This window comes from Panthera pardus, unplaced genomic scaffold, assembly GCF_024362965.1.
Source record: "Panthera pardus isolate Hobbes unplaced genomic scaffold, ASM2436296v1 HiC_scaffold_21, whole genome shotgun sequence".
NCBI lineage: Eukaryota > Metazoa > Chordata > Mammalia > Carnivora > Felidae > Panthera > Panthera pardus.
The window spans coordinates 26040514-26058465 of record NW_026526777.1 but is presented as its reverse complement, the minus strand read 5'-3'; the positions used below and the strand labels follow the sequence as shown (position 1 = coordinate 26058465).

General features: G+C 52.0%; 1 protein-coding gene across 19 annotated transcripts in view; it reads left to right on the top strand.

Annotated features, from left to right (window-relative positions):
• NFASC (neurofascin) overlaps positions 1 to 17952 on the top strand; it is a 178277-nt gene that overhangs the window by 35745 nt on the left and 124580 nt on the right. Inside the window, exon 1 of one of the 19 annotated variants that reach the window (XM_019433012.2) lies at positions 3572 to 3783. The exons of 17 other annotated variants lie outside the window; for them this stretch is intronic. In XM_019433012.2, the coding sequence (XP_019288557.2) occupies positions 3752 to 3783 (32 nt within the window). In that variant the 5' untranslated portion in view covers positions 3572 to 3751. Of the gene's footprint in view, positions 1 to 3571; positions 3844 to 17952 lie in introns of those variants that run through there. One more of the 19 variants, XM_019432969.2, reaches the window with a different exon arrangement.

The window sequence follows — 17952 nt, the reverse complement described above, 5'->3', positions numbered from 1 at the left end:
ACATACACATATACCCACCAAGCCAAGCAGGTAGACTTATCCATACCGTGAAACACTTTTAGTTACACATACACAGCCAAGCAGACTGCTCCCACTCACTGGGCCACACACTTGGGAACTGAAGTGTTCAGGCTCAGGGAACTGAAGAGGTTCCCAGGGGCACAGAGGTTGTGTGCTTCCCCGCGGACTCCCAAACGCATGCTCAAAGGCACAAGCACAGACACACCCACGAAGCAGTCACACCACAGCAGAAGCAGACACAGACTCAAGTGGGTGCGGGCTCGGGCCGTGCTGCTGTGGGGGTTCCTCACTGTGTCCTCCCAGCTCACTGCTGAATGGCTTCCTTCTGGACGGCCACTGCCAGCCCCGTGTGATCCTGGGGTCTCAGCGCCGGGTGGGCCCACAGAGGGGCTCTCCCGCTGGGATTTCCACAGCTCCTCTGACAGGGGCCACCCGCAGTGCTGCTCAGATCCTTCAGACGAAATACTTCACGACTGCAAATTTCCTGTTGTGATGGAATTCACTTTCCATCCCAGGAAGTGATCATGAGGTACCCAGAGAGGAAACTAGACCCTTAGCCGGCACAGTCAGTCAGCAGTCAGCTAACGACTGCAGTTTGAGGGCCCCAGGTTCACCCAGCCTGTCCCTGTAGGCAGTCCCTTGGCCACACTCTGGCAAGGTCAGCCGTCCCCCAGATCATTTTATTGCTGATCTCTTCTGGTGTGGAAGAGCGGGCGGACTGGGCTTGGCACACGTGTCCTCTCAGGGGAGGGCAGCGGGTGGCAGGGGGGTGAGCCTGCGGGGTGTGGGGGTGGGGAGCCCCGCCTGGGACCTGGGATGGGATGGAGCTCTCCTGCAGGCACACCAGCTGTTTCCATGGCCCCAGCCATCCTGTCCTGGTGTGGGCTGTCCTCTGCAAATGTGACCCACATTCAGGCCGGCCAGCCTGAGCAGCTCCCCCGGCTCCCTACTGCCTTCCTTCCTTCTGGCTGCCACCCCCTTCCCACTCCCCATTCTGCACTCGGTGGGCGGGGGGGGGGGGGGAGGGGGCATCGCCTTTGGTTGAGAAGGAGGCTGTGACACAGCTGGCTCTGAGCGATTGGCCAGTATGGCTGCCTCCAAAGAAGCCTCCAGAAACCAGGAGAACTCCAAAGCAATGGGACAGCCCTACCCACTGGGCACCCCCCATTTGGATGCTTGCCTGATCCTCAGAATCTAACCTCCTTTTGTTCCTCTTCAATGTGGGACAAATCTGGTCTCTCCCTTAACCCCGTCTACCCTGCTGATATGGAAAATGGGCTCCCTCTGCCCCCCCGCCCAGCCTGGGGTGCTCCCCTCTTCTGACTCTGAACCTAAGGGCCAACACCTTCCACTTTGGTTGTGTCTTTCTCAGCTCCCCTTCCCACATTCTTACAAACTCCACTAGCCCGAGTTCATTATAAGGATGAGAAATGGCTCAACAGTAGCCCCCCCGGGAAAAGGCCAGTCTGGGGCCAGGCTGTGGGGCAGGAGGGAGCTGGGGCCAGGGGGCTACACTTGACTTAAAGCTCAGTATGAGGCAGTAATGGGACTCGATGGTCAGAGAGGCACTCACTGCAAGGTGAGCTTCCCCAGAGGAACGGCAGCATGCGGAACCAGGGCTGTCTTGTGCGCGGGTGATTGCACCATACTGTTAAGATACCTTTGCCTATTAATGAAAGTAGCTTGTGTTCTTTGCAGAAAATTTAGAAAATATAAACAAGCGCAAAGGAAGAAACGCAAATTATCCATAATTTCGCCACCCAAAAAGCCATTCTTACTGTGTTTTTGCAATCTGCTCTTTTCACTTAATAGTCTTTCATATCATTAAAATAGTATTCTGCATTGAGGAGGGTACTTGTTGGGATGAGCACTGGGTGTCGTATGTAAGCGATGAATCACGGGAATCTACCCCCAAAACCACTGCATGTTAGCCAACTTGACAGTAAATTATATGAAAAAATAAAATAAAATAGTATTCTACATTATCTCATCATTTTAATAACTATGTAATATTTCCTGGCTTATGATAGTAGTAAGAATCCAACTTTCTTTCTTTTTTTTTTTTTTTTTGGTATTTGTCATATGTGTCCCGAACTATCATTCATCGAATTTTGTTACTTGAGATTGATACTATCATTAACCCAATTATACAAATAAAAAGAGTGAGGCACAGAGAGGCTAACTAACTTGTCCAAGGTAACACAGCCAGTAAATGGCAAAGCCAGATTTTGAACCCAGGCCTCTGGCTCTAGAACCCTTATTGTCACATGCTACTTCCTGCCAAACCATGGACATGCCAGTTTATCATTTCCCCTGGTGATGGCTGTTTACACGGTTTCTGACTTTTTACCATTATAAACAATATTTTGATCAACATTTGTGTGACTCACTTTTATATTCTGGTTATCCATGATTATTTACCGAAGATCTACTCTCAGAAGTAGAATTTATGAAACAAGGCATAAACATTTTTAGACTTTTAGATCCATTTCCAGATTTCCCTCCAGAAGAATGTTAGCAAGGCACACTCTTACCATCAGGATGGGGGGGCGGGGGGCTGGCCTTTACACTTTAAGAGAAAGCCTGAGAGATGCCTGGGTGGCTCAGTCAATTAAGCGTCCGACTTCGGCTCAGGTCATGATCTCACGGTCTGTGAGTTCGAGCCCCGCGTCGGGCTCTGTGCTGACAGCTCAGAGCCTGGAGCCTCCTTCGGATTCTGTGTCTCCCTCTCTCTCTGCTCCTCCCCCACTCGTACTCTGTCTGCTTCTGTCTCTCAAAAATAAATAAACGTAAAAAAAATTTTTTTTAAAAAGAAAGGCTGACCGTCAGAAGTGTGGCATCACAAGGGGAACAGGACAGTGCAGGGATGGAAGCAGCTGCATGGGGGGCAGCCGGCAGGACTGGAGATGTGCGGTCTGGACAAGACTTGGAGTGTTGGATGGAGGGTACATGGCTGCAGCCAAATGTAGTGATGGGCTGTTGAGCAGAAGAGAGAGAAGTTTGTCCTGAGGCCCTAGAGCAGAAGTGGACGAGTGGGCTGATGTTGACCTTGAGAGAGCCCTGGTCCTCTGTGGGGCCTTGGATGGGCGGGGTGGGTGTTGGATAAATGTTACATGACCTGCTGTCATCCCGGCTTGGGTTGGGGTAGGGCATGCATATGGGGGGGGGGGGGCCGATACCACCCACAAAACATTACATCTCCTCGTCTTAACTGGGGGGTCTGCTCCTCCTCCCACCCCTGCCTCGGGGAGCCTGGCCCAGCCTGGTACTTCTCTCGGTCTATCCCTTCAGAGCCTGAGCAGCACAGCCTGGCTTGTGCCATGGGCCACATAACTCCTCCATTATGCATGAGGGGGACCCGGCGGGGAGCGAATGAGCAAGCCGTGGTGGGGGCGGGGGGCTGAGTGGTTATTAATAAACGAGTGTATTGTGTGGGATTCCATTCACAGCACTTTCGGAGGACGCGGTGGGCTTGAGATAATAAAGCCCTGTTTCTGCCACGGAGGGCTGGGGAGGTGGCAAGTGGGAGGTGGCAAGGAGCAGGGAAACCAGGAATTATTTTGATTCCACCCAGGGCAGGGCTGCTGCGTCTGCTCTGAGACCAGCACCCAGGGTCCAGCTGGGATTTTGCTCAGGCCTCCGTCTGCCCACTGGAATGGCCTGGGGTCTAAGAAACGCCTAGCTTTCCATCCCCACCTGTCCCCATGGAGGGAGACTGAGACGACACTGGATGAACCGGAGCTCGACTCGTTCAGGAGACAGGTGGGGTAGTCCGTTCCCCCCTGCTCCTGGCCTCCTGCCCCACCCCGTTCCTCCTTCCGGGTGAGTCCTTCTGCTGTGCCCTTCAAAGACTCCAGAGTGGCCTGTGCTAGGACGGTTCCTCATTTCCTGACGATGCTGGAGTTGTGTTTGTGTGCCAGGTCTTCGTGCAAGAAGCAGACCGGCCTGGTGTTAGCATGTGGAACATGAAGCGAGCAGGCCAGAAGGGGGAGAAGCGATAATGAGGGATTAGCTGCAGTTTCAGGGCAGAGCGGCAAGGGACAAGGCTGCGCAGGGGAGCTTCGGCCTGAGGAGTGACGGGTGTCTGGGAAGGTGAGGTGCTGAAGAGCATTTGGCGGAGGGGGGACTCGGGCTGTGCCTCTGATTGCAAAGCCCGTATTACCTCTGTGACCTGTCCCTCTGGGTTAGCCTTCCTGAGCCCCTCCCTTTCTCTCCCCCAGCCCTTGGCTCTGGGCCCCACCGTCCCAAAACAGCCCTCTCCCTCCGGCCGAGCCTGTCCGTCTCAGTCTTGGCGTCTCTGGATCTCAGCCCAGGAACGCAGAAGCTGCTGGTTGGGAAGGAGGGAGACCAAGCGGTTTTGCTTTCCGCCAGCTTCTGGGGATGCCGAGCAGGTTCTGATTCAGGGAATCCCGGTCCCCCTTCACTTAGAGTTGAGCCAAAACAAGAGGGAAGCAGGGCCCGGGGCAGACGTGGGTCACCCGACTCTGTCAGGAGCTAATGGTGCTCCCTTTGGCTTTTGTAAGTGGCTCTGGCCCGGAGCTCCCCTGATTTAGGAAACATTTCCTTCTCAAACCAACTCGAAGGACTGCGTGCTAGTTTGGTTGGGAGTTGGGAGGGAGAAGGAGGCCGGTGGCAGGGACTGTCTCTCTTGCCCTCCTCATGGATACACGGCTCCTTGGGGCAGGGCTCGGACTCAGTGACTTGAACTTTTTGTTTGAATTGAGGATTCTGTGACCTTACTTAACCCAGGAAGGTTTGAGGCTGCATTAGAGCCAGAATGGGCTGATTCTAGGTTATTGGAGGCTCAAACCGGAAAGGGAAAATCTCCCCAAAGGCAGGCCAGACCTTTCCCTAGGGCAGTGTCAGGGTCTCGGAGCTGTGCAGGCCCCTCCCTTACCCGAGTGCACAAAGCAAACAATGCAGGCTTCCTTGAGTGCACTGCATCCCTGGATGGCCTGCCCTGATCCTGGTCGCAGGGCTGTGGGGTGAGGAGGTGGCCCTGCAGGGAATCGTAGCTCCAACTTGGGCTCTCCACGCCTGCAGACACTGTGGACAGTCACTTCCCTTCCCCTCCCACGGTCTGAAGAGGCGGTGACTATTTTTAGAAGCATCTGCGTGCTCCTAGGAGCACTGTTCTGTGATTTATGTGCCAGCCTGGATGCTGTTGTACTAAGAGAGGGCACCAGAGCTGGAGACACCTCTGGAGGTCAGGAGTGGGAGTGTGCACGGTCAACCCAACTACAGTCTGCCCGGCTGGGCACCTGGCCTGGAGGAATGACCTGGCGTCTTCCACCAAGATTTTGGGGGGTTCCTACTGACTGTTTTATGGTTGTCAGTTGCTGCAGGAGGTTCCTGGACGATCCAGGAACAGGGACAAGGACCTTCCTCAGAGAGGCAGGCAGGCTGAGTCATGCCATGGCGACTCCTGTCTCGAGAAGACATACCCGCTGTGTACCAGGAGGGGTAGGCAAGGTGGCCTTTCCCAGGGATGGGAAAGCCATTGGCAACTGTAACTGTAACAGGCGACTACTCCCTGAGAACTTATCCTGGGACAGGCACTTCTCCGAGTACGTGACATCTGTTGTCTCCTGCAACCTCCCAACAAACAATCTGTGCTGCTGTCCTTTTAGAATTGAGGAAACCGAGACCCAGAGAAGTTAAGCATGTTGCCCAGTGTCCCATTGTCCATGACCAAGCCAGCCGTCCATCCCGGCTCAAGCCCCTGCTCTCTTGAGCCCTTGGGCTGGGCTGCCTCCCAGTAGAAGGCAGCCACATGCTTTGTTTTGGAAAACACAAGACGGACTGAGATCAAATGCAAAAAAAAAAGGACTTCCCAATAGCAGAGGGGTCGTGTGGAATCTTCCTTGGAGATCTTTGAGGAGCATCTAGCACTTCAGGAGGGGGCCATCCTGCAGCCTGGACTCTGAATTGATGACCACGCCAGGGATTTTCTGTTAGGGGCCTGTCCATGAGAGATGCTGGACCACGCATCAGTAGCATAGGGTGTGACCAATCAGCAGCCTCCGGGCACGCCAAGCACCCAGCTGGGATTTGGCACCTGGAAAAAGGGCTGGCAGGGGGGAGGTTGCTGAGCATTCACCAGGTAGGGAGAGGAAGCCAAGAGATGCCAAGAGAGGCGTCTCTGGAGCAGCCTGTTGGTTAATAGGCTTTTCATTTTGGTCTTTAGGTCAGACGTGCCTCGTTCACCCAGAAAGAAATCCATGGCTTTGCTAGGGCTCCGTTCCTGGAACCACACCCCTTCCATAGGATGTAAGCATCTATAGTTCACGTGTGCTTAGGGACCGCTGCTGGGGGCTCTCCGAGCTGAGGTGGAATTGACGAGCCATCTGGGTGGGATGGGGGCTCCTTCAGCCAGGCGCCTGCAGGGCCACTCACCCCATTTCTTGCCCTCTGTCACCCTGATCTGCACCATGGGGGCAGCCTCAGAGAAGGACGTGCGGGGGTGGGAGTCCTGTCTCTTCTCCCTTGATTTGTGCAGTGAGGAGCGAGTGCACCAGCACCTGGAGGTGGTGTGTGGGAGTGGTCAGACACATGGGTTCCAGTGTCGGGCTTCCTGGGCTCCTGTCCAAGTTCTACCCCTGGCGGGTTGACCTCCCAGTTTCCTCATCTGTCAAGAGTGACATTAATAGCACCTGTTTCTTGGACTCTGTGAAGGTAAATGAACTAATCCGTGAAGTCATTTAGCACAGAAGGAGGGAGGAAGACCCCTCTATCCAGGGCCGTACAGCCATTTCGGTCTCTCTCCCACCCAGCCCCGCACTGTCTTACACCGGGTCCCGGGCCTGCATGGGGGAGGTGGCCTCACCGAGCGCTAGGAGTTCTGCTCCTCACCTTGACTCGGGTTAAATAACCCAGCGGTCCTCTGGCTGCGTCCCGCTGCCGTTCCCTTTAGCTGGAGGAGCCAGTGCTAGGCCCGTGCTCAGGGTCCAGGACCCCTGCTCCCTGGGCTGCCTTCATCGCCATTTATTTTGGGTCTACAGAGATAAGAGTCCACTTCTGGTTTATTCCCTGTTTCTGACTTCGCACGTCTTCCCCACAGCTCGGCTGTTACCAGCTGTTTCGGGGGCCTGGGATTGAATCATGGTTTTATTCTGCCCTCCCTTCTGCCCCGTGATGGGCTCTCCAGGGCCCTGCTTCCAAGCACTGCACATCCAGCCCACCGTCCCGCATCCACCTTCTTCTCTCCGCCTCTTCGGCCCCTTGTCCTGATTGCATCTGCCCCAGACCCTTTCCTTTCTCTGCCAGCATCCTTCTCCTTGTCCCACCTCTCCCCTGTCCCTGGGCTGAACGTCGCCCAGTTTCTACTTCTCGGGGATTCAGGGACACTTTGCACGACTAAAGCAAACATCTGTTGATATTTAAAAGTTCTTAAGGACCCACATTCTCATCTCCGGGCGAATGTTGCATACTGCTCCTCTGGCATAGGAAGCTTAAAGCAGGGCCCTGTGATAGAGTCAGCCCCACATTGATGGTCATTTTTGAAAAGGAGAGGTAACTTTCCACTTGGCTCCAGACTGAGCAGGGTCAGCATGAGGGAGTTAAGTGAGGAGGGTGATACAATGCTTTCTGGCTGCCCCAGTCACTGCCCTGTGCTTTTGATGTATCTCCTCATGCAGTCTCATGGACAACCTGATGAGTCAGATACCACAATCCCCATTCTACCTGTAGAAGGGAAAACAGAGAGGTTAAGTGATTTGCCTTCGGTCACACAGTGATTAAGTGGGAGAGCCGGGATTTGAGTGTGGTTCTGTTTTTCCTAGAACCACGTATCCTCAAGAGGAAGGTGGGTTGGACAGGACATGTTAATGTATGAAGACACATCTGAATTTTGACTACCCTGGAGCTGGATTTCTGACTCTGAACAAATCCAAGTGTCCTCCTCATGTCCCTTCCTCCTAACTCCCATTCCCTGGTTGTGGACCTCTGAAGGGAAAAAGGGACATCCCCCCCGACCTTGAACCACTGTCTATCAGCCTCCAGGGTGGGCCAGCAATGCGGCCACACTGCTGAAGCCATCAGCTTCCCACAAACCACACATGCTGGGAAACACTGTGTTTTGCTGGGAGAAGAGGAATAAAAAACAGAATAAGGAATCTGGAAGTACCTGAATAATATAGTATTAAAAAGTTAAAGTGCTTTTCCTCCCTAAAAACAGTCTGTGAGGGAACATTCTGCAAACTGTTTGCAGATGCGCCAGAGGCCTGAGGGCCAGAAACCTGCACAAGCCATAGCGGTAACTGCCTCCAATCTCCAGGCTCTGGGCTGTTCTCAGGGCTCTCTCCCTCCCCATGCCCCTCAGCTCCCCTGCTGGGGGCTCTTTGTAGAGGAAGACGTTGTAAGTGACATGGTAATGGGCCTAAACATACCCCAAGAGCCAATGGTAGGTGCCAGCTGCCCTGTTCCCCCCCACCCCCAACACACACACAAATCTCTACCCAAGACAGGATGTGATTAACCAGTTCTGAGGAGCGTTTGGAACTCAACTTTCAGCAGCCTGAGGAGAGGTCTGATGGGGTCTTTGTTTGCCTGAATGTGAAATTCTGGGGTTGGTGGGGAGAGGTGGAGGGAGGAGGGGTCTTCAGGCCCTTTAGACTCAGCGTAGAATCATAGAGTCGCCTGGTAAATGCACGGTCATTTGGGATGCATTGTCTTCCTGCGTAAGCCTTTAAGATCTGCCTTCTAAATTACTACTAAAGCATGTGACTCTTGTACCCGAGCTCTTAGGTTTTTTAATTTTTTCACTCTTAAATTCAACTGTATTGGGGTATAATTTGCATTCAATAAAATGTACTCATTGTTAGGGTATAGTCAGATGAGATTGACATATGCATATACCCATGTAACCACCATTCCAATCAAGTTATAGAATATTTCATCACCCCTGAAAATGCCCTCATCCCATCTGCAGGCAGTCTCCCCCCCAGCTGCTGGCCCCAGGCAACCACAGAGCAGCTTTCTGTCACTATAGATTGATTTGCCTGTTCTGGATATCCATGTGTGTGCAATATGGTCTTTGTTGCTGCTAGGGATAGATAAGCCTCAGGGGAGAATAAGTTATTTGAGACTCCTGCACAGGCGTGGCCCCTGCCAGGGGATCTCCCATCTCTGCACCCTCTCTGTCCCTCTTGAGCCCTTTAGCCCACTGCTGCCTTGGGTCTGTGGCAGGAGAAAGATCACTCTCTTCCCTCTGCTTTGGCACTGACTCCAGGGAAATGGTAGGGAGAGGAGGTTTGGGGGAATTCTGGGCTGTGGATGCAGAACTCAAGATGTGGGGGATGACTTTCAACCATGAGAAATGGATGTGGGGTTCTGAGAGGGAAAGCCTGGGTAATGTGGTGGTAGACAGGCAACTGAGCTGGCCTCTCTCCTGCCACAGGCTTTGTTACCACTGTCGCTGCCATTCTTTGCATCTAGGTGGGTATGAAAGCTGCTCCCCTGAAACTCAGGGGTTCTTTTAAATGAATTGAGAGTCAAGGAAGGAGAGGAAGCAGACTTCAGGTCCAGCCTGTGTGTGTCCTGCCTGGCAAGGATGTGTTGGAGGACAAATAAGGAGCCTGGCTTGTTGGCTGTCTTGGGGACGGGGGCTGACCACACCACACCCTTCTCCTTGTGCTCAGGTCTGCAGCTTCCCCTCTCCTGGGGCAGGAGGGAAGGGTAGCACATGACACTGATTCTTACATAGTGGCAAGACCCAGTGCCAACCTGGTAGAGAAGGACACAGTGCTAAGGATTTGCTGCAGTTTGCATAACCCTTCTGGGATCCCATCATCTCTGCAAGTGAGCATATTTTAAGGATATTTTAAGGGTGCTTTTATCTCTTGGGGAAAATGGATAAAAACTAAAGCCAAGATGCTGTCGTTATGGTATTTTTTCTTTTCTTCTTATTCTTATTCTTATCATCATCATCATCATCATCATCATCATCATCATCATCATTATTTCTCTGTGGTAAAATACACTGTTGGGGAGGGAGAAATTTTTCCATGTCCGTCAAGATTCTTCTAGCTGAAATGAGAATTAAATTGAGATGAAAGAGAGTAACAGGAGAACATCAAATTTAATTTCATACATATAGGGAATCCACACAGACGTGAAAATCCAAAGACAGTCAGGCAAATATATAAGGAGAAGGGGTAGGGGTCTGGGACTTCAAAGGGAAGGAATGCAATTCACAGGAAGATGAAAAAAGAGTTTGGTAAACAAATGTTTGCTGTGCCACTCAGAAACAACGGGACATGGAAGACTTTGATCAATCAGGCCTTACTAAGTTCCTCCCTGTCTCCCCTATCTAGTTTATATCATAACGTAGTTGTCTGTGGTGATAGAGCTTCTCCTGGAACATCTTTGTTTCTTCAAGGAGAGAAAAGAAACTAAATTCTTTTAGGCGGTTGTGTATATGTAGGAGGCAGAGATCAATGTTTCTTCCAGAGTCTTCTGGGTCTTGATTGTTTTCAGCTTAAGAACCTTTTTATAATCTGCATGCCAAAGTTTACCATTGTCAGCATTTTTGGTTGTACAGTTCAGTGGCATTAGATACATTTTCATCATTGTGCAACCATCACCACCATCCATCTCCAGAACTATCATCTTCCCAAACTGAAATTCCATACCCGTTAACTCCCCCTGCCCCACTCCTCCTGGCACCTGGCAGCCATCATTCTACTTTCTGTGTCTAGGAATCCCACTGCTCTAGGTATGTCATATAAGTAGGATCATGTAGTGTTTGCATGCCTGCCTTGGATCACTTAGCATAACGTCTTCCAGATTCATCCATGTTGTAGCAAGTGTCAGAATTCCATTCCTTTTTAAAGCAGAATAACATTTCATTGTATAGGTAGACCACATTTTGTTTATCCATTCATCTGTCAATGGACATCTGAGTTGTTTCTGCCTGTTGGCTGTTGTGAATAATGCTGCTATTATGAACGTTTGTATACAAATATCGGTTTGAGTCATTATGGTATTTAAATGCTCAGCAGCCCCTCCTAGCAGCTCCTCCTGCTTAAATTCACTGCTGCCCAAGGCCCAGAGTGGTGTGCATTCATGCTCCCCTAGCCTGGTACCCTGTCTCCTCTAAGTTGGTGCCTGTGGCAAATGGTACCCTTCAAATACTTCAGTGTTTGATGGGTAGTGGGCACTTAGGTTTTCCAGGCAATGGAATTTTGAGTTCTTTTTTCTAGAAGCTTTCTTTTTCAATGTGTTTTAGTGACTCTTGGCCCCTGCCAGACTTTTGCAGTTTGAGTCCGTTAAGCTTCTTAATATAAGAATACAGTAGAACATCTTTGTTTCTTCAAGGAGAGAAAAGAAACTAAATTTTGTCAAGTATCTATTATGTGCTATCAGATACCTGTGCTATTAGGTACCGTTCAAGGTGCTACCAAAGTACTGCTTGCTTTATATCTTTTTATAGGGCTGTCCTATGAGATAGGTCACAACCGGAGTTTTAAGGGTAAGGAAGCCGAGGAGAGGCTCCAAGAAGTTAAGTCACTTGCCCAGGCTCACTGAGGCCAACACTCTTTCTATACACCACCTAAATACCTCCCTGGTCTTTCAGATGAAAATGAGCCACAGAAATTTCCTGGACGTTTTCTTTACAATGGAAATCCAAGCCTGGAGTTTCCCCTATGATTTGAAAAGAGCAGTCCTTTAGGCTTCCTTGCCCTAGTTTTGGTAAAATATGGAATTATTAATTAAGGTTTTGGGTTGTTTTTCAGAATATACAAAAGTAGAGAACACTATCATGAATCCCCATATACCCATCTCCCAGCTTCAATAATTATGGACACTTGGCCTGTCTTGTTTCATCAATCAGGTTCTTCTTTTTGATCCGTGGGGTCCTCCCAAGTGGTATGGCAGCAGTTGGTGTTTTCTGGAAGAGAGAAGGGGACTCTGCAGGTCTGGGAATCGCAGAGCTAAATCTCTTCCCAGCTGGAAGAGTGTTAATTGCCACCGGTTGGAATCCCCTCTGATGGTTCATTATTCAGCTGGTTACTGAACACCGTCCAGGAGGCAGGGGGAGGAGGGCACATCTTTTGAGAGGCCTGGCGGGACCTGGCAGGGTGGTATGCAGAGAGGCTTCCCTTTCTTAGAGCATTTTCCTCCTACTGTTTGATTTTATTGGAATTCTCCTGAGCGGCAAGAGAGAAGGTTATGTGAGGATAACTGTCCCCTTAGGAGAACAATGCTAAGCCAAAGCTGTCTTGCGGTGGAACAGGGACTGGTGGGAAATAAGCCTAGAGCCTCTTCAACTAGATTTATTTAGCAAACATTTTCCCTTTTTATTTAATGAATATCCACAGTGTGCCAGGCACCGTGCTAGATGCAGCAGACCCAACCAGGAAACCTTGGTATCTGCTCTCAAAAAGTTTGTGGTCCACAAAAATAAGGACTGGTAACAACCAACACTTGTATGTGCCAGATGCTGCCAAAGTACTTTATGTACATTGTCTCACTTAGACCCCCCCCACCCCACCCCAAGCGATCTGTAAGATGGGTACAATCACGTCCATTTTACGGATGAGGAAAGCGGGGCTTCATGCTGCCCTGTCTGTGCACCGTGAGTATAGGCAGGGGAAGACCCAAGGTCAGGAGAGGGCCGAGGGGGCCGGGACCGTCTCTTAGGCTGCAGGAATGTGCTTCTGTAAAACCCCGCCAGATGTGCTTTCTCATAGGATTGAGGGCAGCCAAATGGCACATTTTCCCTCTGGACTTTATAGAGGACTGTGGGATTGATTTTTATTTCAAAGACAGGGCAGTTCTTTGGGAGGAGGGGAGGAGTGAAGACTGGAACGTGAGAAAGAGTTCTTTCCTGAGGCTGTGGCAAGGGATGAAGAGTTTGAATTTTATTTAAAAAGGTTTGGTGTCTTTCAAGCTGGCGGGACGGAAAGAGGTAGTTTTAAGGAGAGGAGAGGAGCAGTTTCGGATCTGGGCTGACCCTGTCCAGCGATCAGGTGATTTGGGGTTCTCGGGGCGAGTGGGGCCCCCGGTCACAGGAGCAGCTGGTGGTGCCATCCCTGTCCTTCTGGGGTGAGGCCGGCTCCGTGTGCCCAGTTTCTGCATGGAAGCCTGCTTTGTGAGTTTGAACGTATTTTCTATGATTAGCTTGGCTAGTGTCTCTAGCAGGGGGCAGTAAATGATTTATTTAACAATTTTTTAAGTTTATTTTTTTATTTAGAGAGAGAGAGAGAGCAGGGGAGAGGCGGGGGGGGGGGGGGGCGGCAGGGGGAGAGAGAATCCCAAGCAGGCTCCACACTGTCAGCACAGAACCTGGACGTGGGGCTCGAACCTACAAACCTTGAGATCATGACCTTAACCGAAATCCGGAGTCAGACGCTTAACTGACTGAGCTACCCAGGCACCCTAGTTAATGTTTTATTTTAAAAGACAACCTATGAACCTCTTTCCACTCACCCCAGGCAGCTCTTCAGCCCTGCCCACGTGTAAGCCATAACCTGCAGGGTTAAGGTAAACTTAGAAGGCTCTGTCTGCCTGCCCGAAAAGAGATGTGAGGGCTGGGCTCTCCTTAAAGAAACTGAGAGAAAAGAGAAGTGTTTATTATTAGCAGTCTGATTTTTTTATTTTAATTTTTTAATTTATTTTCAAAACTAAAGACAGATTTTTCTACGGTGAGATCAGGTGTGAGGCACCATCTGGACCAGAAGCAGGAGGAAGGAACGTTTCGAGTTCCTTCCGGTTATGTCATTTTGGTCTTGTTCCCTCGTGGTCCCCACCCTGGGTTCCCAGGTCATTGAAAAGCAAGATTGAGGCAGGATCAGCCTCATATAGAACCCCAGAGAAAATCCTGTCTTCAGATCAATGCACCGTGTCCATTTGGACCTTGGTGACAGAGAGAGGGGACATGAAAATGGATGAAGACACCTCTTTCAGGAATGGAGGGCGTCCCAAACTGGTGAGACAAACGTGTCTGTCCTTTCAGAACAGGCCAGCACAGAGGGCGGCCGCCTGCCCGTCCTCGGAGGACTGCAACTCATAGCTGATGGTTGCTATGGATACGGGCCACTGGGGCTCCCCTGGGGCAGTGCAGAGTTGGAGGCATGGAGCTGTTTGTTGCAGTGCTGTGAGGCCTGGTGTCTGCTCTGTCCCCACTGTGGAGCCACGGTGTGAGGGACGGGGGGACCAGCCTCGCCTGAGTGGTGCCTGGGCCTCGAGGACCCCAGGTGGCCCGCCCTGGGAGGGGCGGGTGTACCTGAGGTGGGCCACACCTGTGCAGAGTCACTGGGCTTTAGGTGACGCATGGGGGACCTGTCCATTGGTGCTGGATGCTCAGTCCTCTCCTTTTCCTCCTGATTTTGGAGGCCTGGCAGAGCTAACGCTCATAGCCCCCCAGACCCGGGAGCACATTTCTGGATTGGAGGCGCTACCCAGTGGAGCGTCACTGCGAGTGGGGCTCTATGCTGGAGGCTGCAGGGAAGGTAGGAGGAGCATAGTTTGTGCCATCTGGGCCCTCCTGGTATGAGGGGAGAGACACTGCCCCTGCCCTCCGTGAGCTTCCCGTTTGGTGGGGACAACCAGAGGTACACGAAGGACTCAGGGGAGTGGACAGAGACAGGGGTGAAGAAACCTGTCACTTCACACTTGCCATGAAGTCAGACGCCTCGCAGGTGTCCGGGGTGCGTACGGGGGCCCTTCCTGCCCCTCGGGACTCCCTACGGCCGCCCCTCCCCGAGGCTCCCCCCACTTCTGCCACGCTGGGCCCTGGGGTCTTCCTGAGACCCTGGCTGGCTCGTGCAGCAGGGCCCTTCCTTGCTATTGCCTTGTTTGGGGCCTGTCTTTCTCCATCACCTCCCAGCTCCCGCCCTGTGCCACCTTATTTACTCAGACCTCTGCTGTGGTGTCATTTCCCGACCACCCTGTGGCAAGCAGCCCCTCCGGGCTTCCCACATCCCTCACTTAGCCTCTCTGCCTGCTTTACTTTTCTTCACCGCACTTGTGCCGTCTTCTAGTCTACTGTTTCATTGCCTGCCTCCCCCGCTGGACAGTCAACTCCTCCAGTGCAGGGACAATGCCTTGTTTAGCACTGGGTCCCATGGCTAAGAGTATCACCTGGCACCTGGGAGGTACTCAATAAATATTGGATGAATGAGTGACAAACTGGGTAGCTCAGGGTTCGCACTGAATTTTCTGAGAATGTTGACAACCGCTTTTATATTATTCTACCACTTGTAAAGATAAAACTTCTCACTTGCGATTCTAATTTGTGATTGAAAGACATCTTCTTAAAATTAGATTTTGGTTTCCTAAGACAGTATCTCTCACATGGGGTATAGACACCCCAGGAGTTACTTAGCTATAATCATGGGAGTTGGGGGATTTTTGTTACCTTTGGAGGACCCGTGTGTAGGTCCTGGAAATCATGTACGTACAGCTTGTGGGGTAGGGAGCATTGGAGGTGCCCTCGGGAGAACTTTCTGGAAAGTAGACCTTGAGCAGCAAGTTGAAAGAAAGGGGCAGGCCTTTTTTTTTTTTTTTTAAGTTAATTTATTTTGAGAGAGAGAGAGAGAGATCATGTGAGTGGGGGAAGGGTCAGAGAGAGAGGAGAGAGAGAATCCCAAGCAGGCTCTGTGCTGACAGGGTAGAGCCCGATGCAGGCCTTGATCTCACAAACTGTGAGATCATGACCTGAACTGAAATCAAGAGTCGGACATTTAGCTGGCTGAGCCGCCAGGTGCCCCGACAAGGGCAGGTCCTTGTACAGGACAGAAAGGCATTGACTTGCTTTCAGGGTCTGGTTTATCGTGGTAGGAGGCCATATGGGGCCAGCCCCCACGGGCCATTGGATCCCAGCATATCTACTTATCTGACGTGGAGTCTCAGCTTGGACAGAGCCAGGTGAACCAGCTTTCGTGCCCCGAAAGCCTGGATTTGAGTGACAGCCGTGCGGGGCTGGGACTGCACTGGAGCGATGACCCGTAAACCCTGCTCTCTGGCCCCCTCCCCATCACTTACGTCTCACTGAAGTCTTGTTGGCATGACGGCCCCCCAGAGAGCACCGCCCCACCCCCCGCCGTGGCCTGTGCAGCTGGGGTGTGGAGTCTGTGCAAGAGTCAGCTGGCAGGTGGAAGATGACCCAGCCCTCGGACGACAGTCCTGGGCTCACCATCTTGCGGTCCTTTGTTTAACTGGGAATCAACCAGGCCAGAGGTCAGCATTTTCCTTGGAAGACTGTCAGAGTCTGCCTGTGGTTGAGGGGGAGCAGGGTCAAGTTCCCAGGGAGTGTGCCAGGATAAGGCCCTATCTCCGGAATCAGCTCTCCACTGTCTGCAGCCTGGTCACCGAACTCTAGACCTGAGCCTTTGGGACGCCCTTCACAGACCACGCAGTGACCTCCTTGCTGTAGGGATGAGGTGCCTGAGGCCCAGAGTTACCGGAGAGCTGGGACCCGGACTCGCTCCGTGCTGTTTCTGCCGCCTCCTGTTTGTGTCGGGGGCCCAGGTGGCCGTGAGATACGTGCCACAGGGTCTCAGCACCTTGGTTTCTACACTGCGCGCAGAAGTATTAAGGTCTGCTTTGGGAGGTTAAACATATCCCGCTGTCTGCTGGAGTGACACTTGTTCTCCTTGGACACGTGGCTGTGATGTGGCTTCCTCACCCCGTTGGGAGCGGTGGAAGGCACGGGCACAGGACGCCCAGCCGTGGAGGTGAAGTGTGTGTAGAGCGTGGCCCTGAGACGGAGGGGAGGGGTCCGTGCCCGGCAGGGCTCTACCCTTCTCTGTCCGCCAGCTTCCCTCCCATCTGCCCTAAGTGTTTCCAGGGTCACTCATCGTGGTGCTCGTTCCCGAAATCACCCTCTGGGTTTTCAGGTCCCTTCCTCCTGCCCCGTCCCCAGCCTGGAGGATGGGACTGTGCGGAGGCAAGCAGAAGGGGGCTGGGGCAGGGAGGATGCCTGACGTAGAAGATGCTGAAGGCCTGTTCTACCTCCTTAATTTGGGACCTTGAGGAGAGAGTGAGTGATGTCTGAGTGTGAAGAGCTCTGGTTTGGGAGCCCAGGAGACAGACTGGCACCCAAGCCCCTCCCCCTAACCTCGAACAGGCTACTCAACCCTTCTGAGCCTCAGTTTCCTTATCTAAAAAGGAGAGTTAAAAGCACCTCGCACACCACGCTGTGATGACGACTCACGGAGATCCTGAGATATCAGTAGAGTAGTTATTCGTGTGCCCAGCCCCTAGTAGGTATTTGTGATAACGTAACTCAGCACCGTGGTCCTCACCACATGATGGCTGAGTGCCTGCACTGTGCCCAACACAGTGCTGGATGTTATAGAAGATAGAGGGAATTGGGGCGCCTGGGTGGCTCAGTCAGTTGAGTGTCCGACTTCAGCTCAGGTCATGATCCGACCGTTCAGGAGTTCAAGTCCTGCGTTGGGCCCACTGTTGTCAGCACAGAGCCGGCTTAGGATCCTCTGTCCCCGTCTCTCTGTCCTTCCCCCACTTGTGCTCTCTCTCTCTCTCTCTGTCTCTCAAAAATGAATAAATATTTTGAAAAAGAAAATAAACAGAATCACACACACCAGCCATTGGGCATTGGTCTCACTAGAAAGAGAAGGATACGTAAAAGAGAGGACCATGCAAAACATAGACCTAAATCTAAAATGGGGAGATTTGGACTAAATAAGGGTGTTGGGGAGAAACCTGTCGGGGAAGAAGGTGACTTTCAAGGTCTTTTAAAGCTTGATATATGTATGCAAAGTAATATTCCACTTCTAGTATCTCTCCCCACCCTTTTCTCCCTAAGTGAACACTTGAGAATAACACAGTGGGCTTCAAGGAGGAAGTCCACGGCCGGGCGGCCAGTAGCCCGGGGAATGTTCACAGTCACCTTGCCCTCCTGGGGGCAGAGACCACCGGAGCCTCCTTCTCAAAGACGAGAGCGTCTGCGTGGCCCGACAGAGG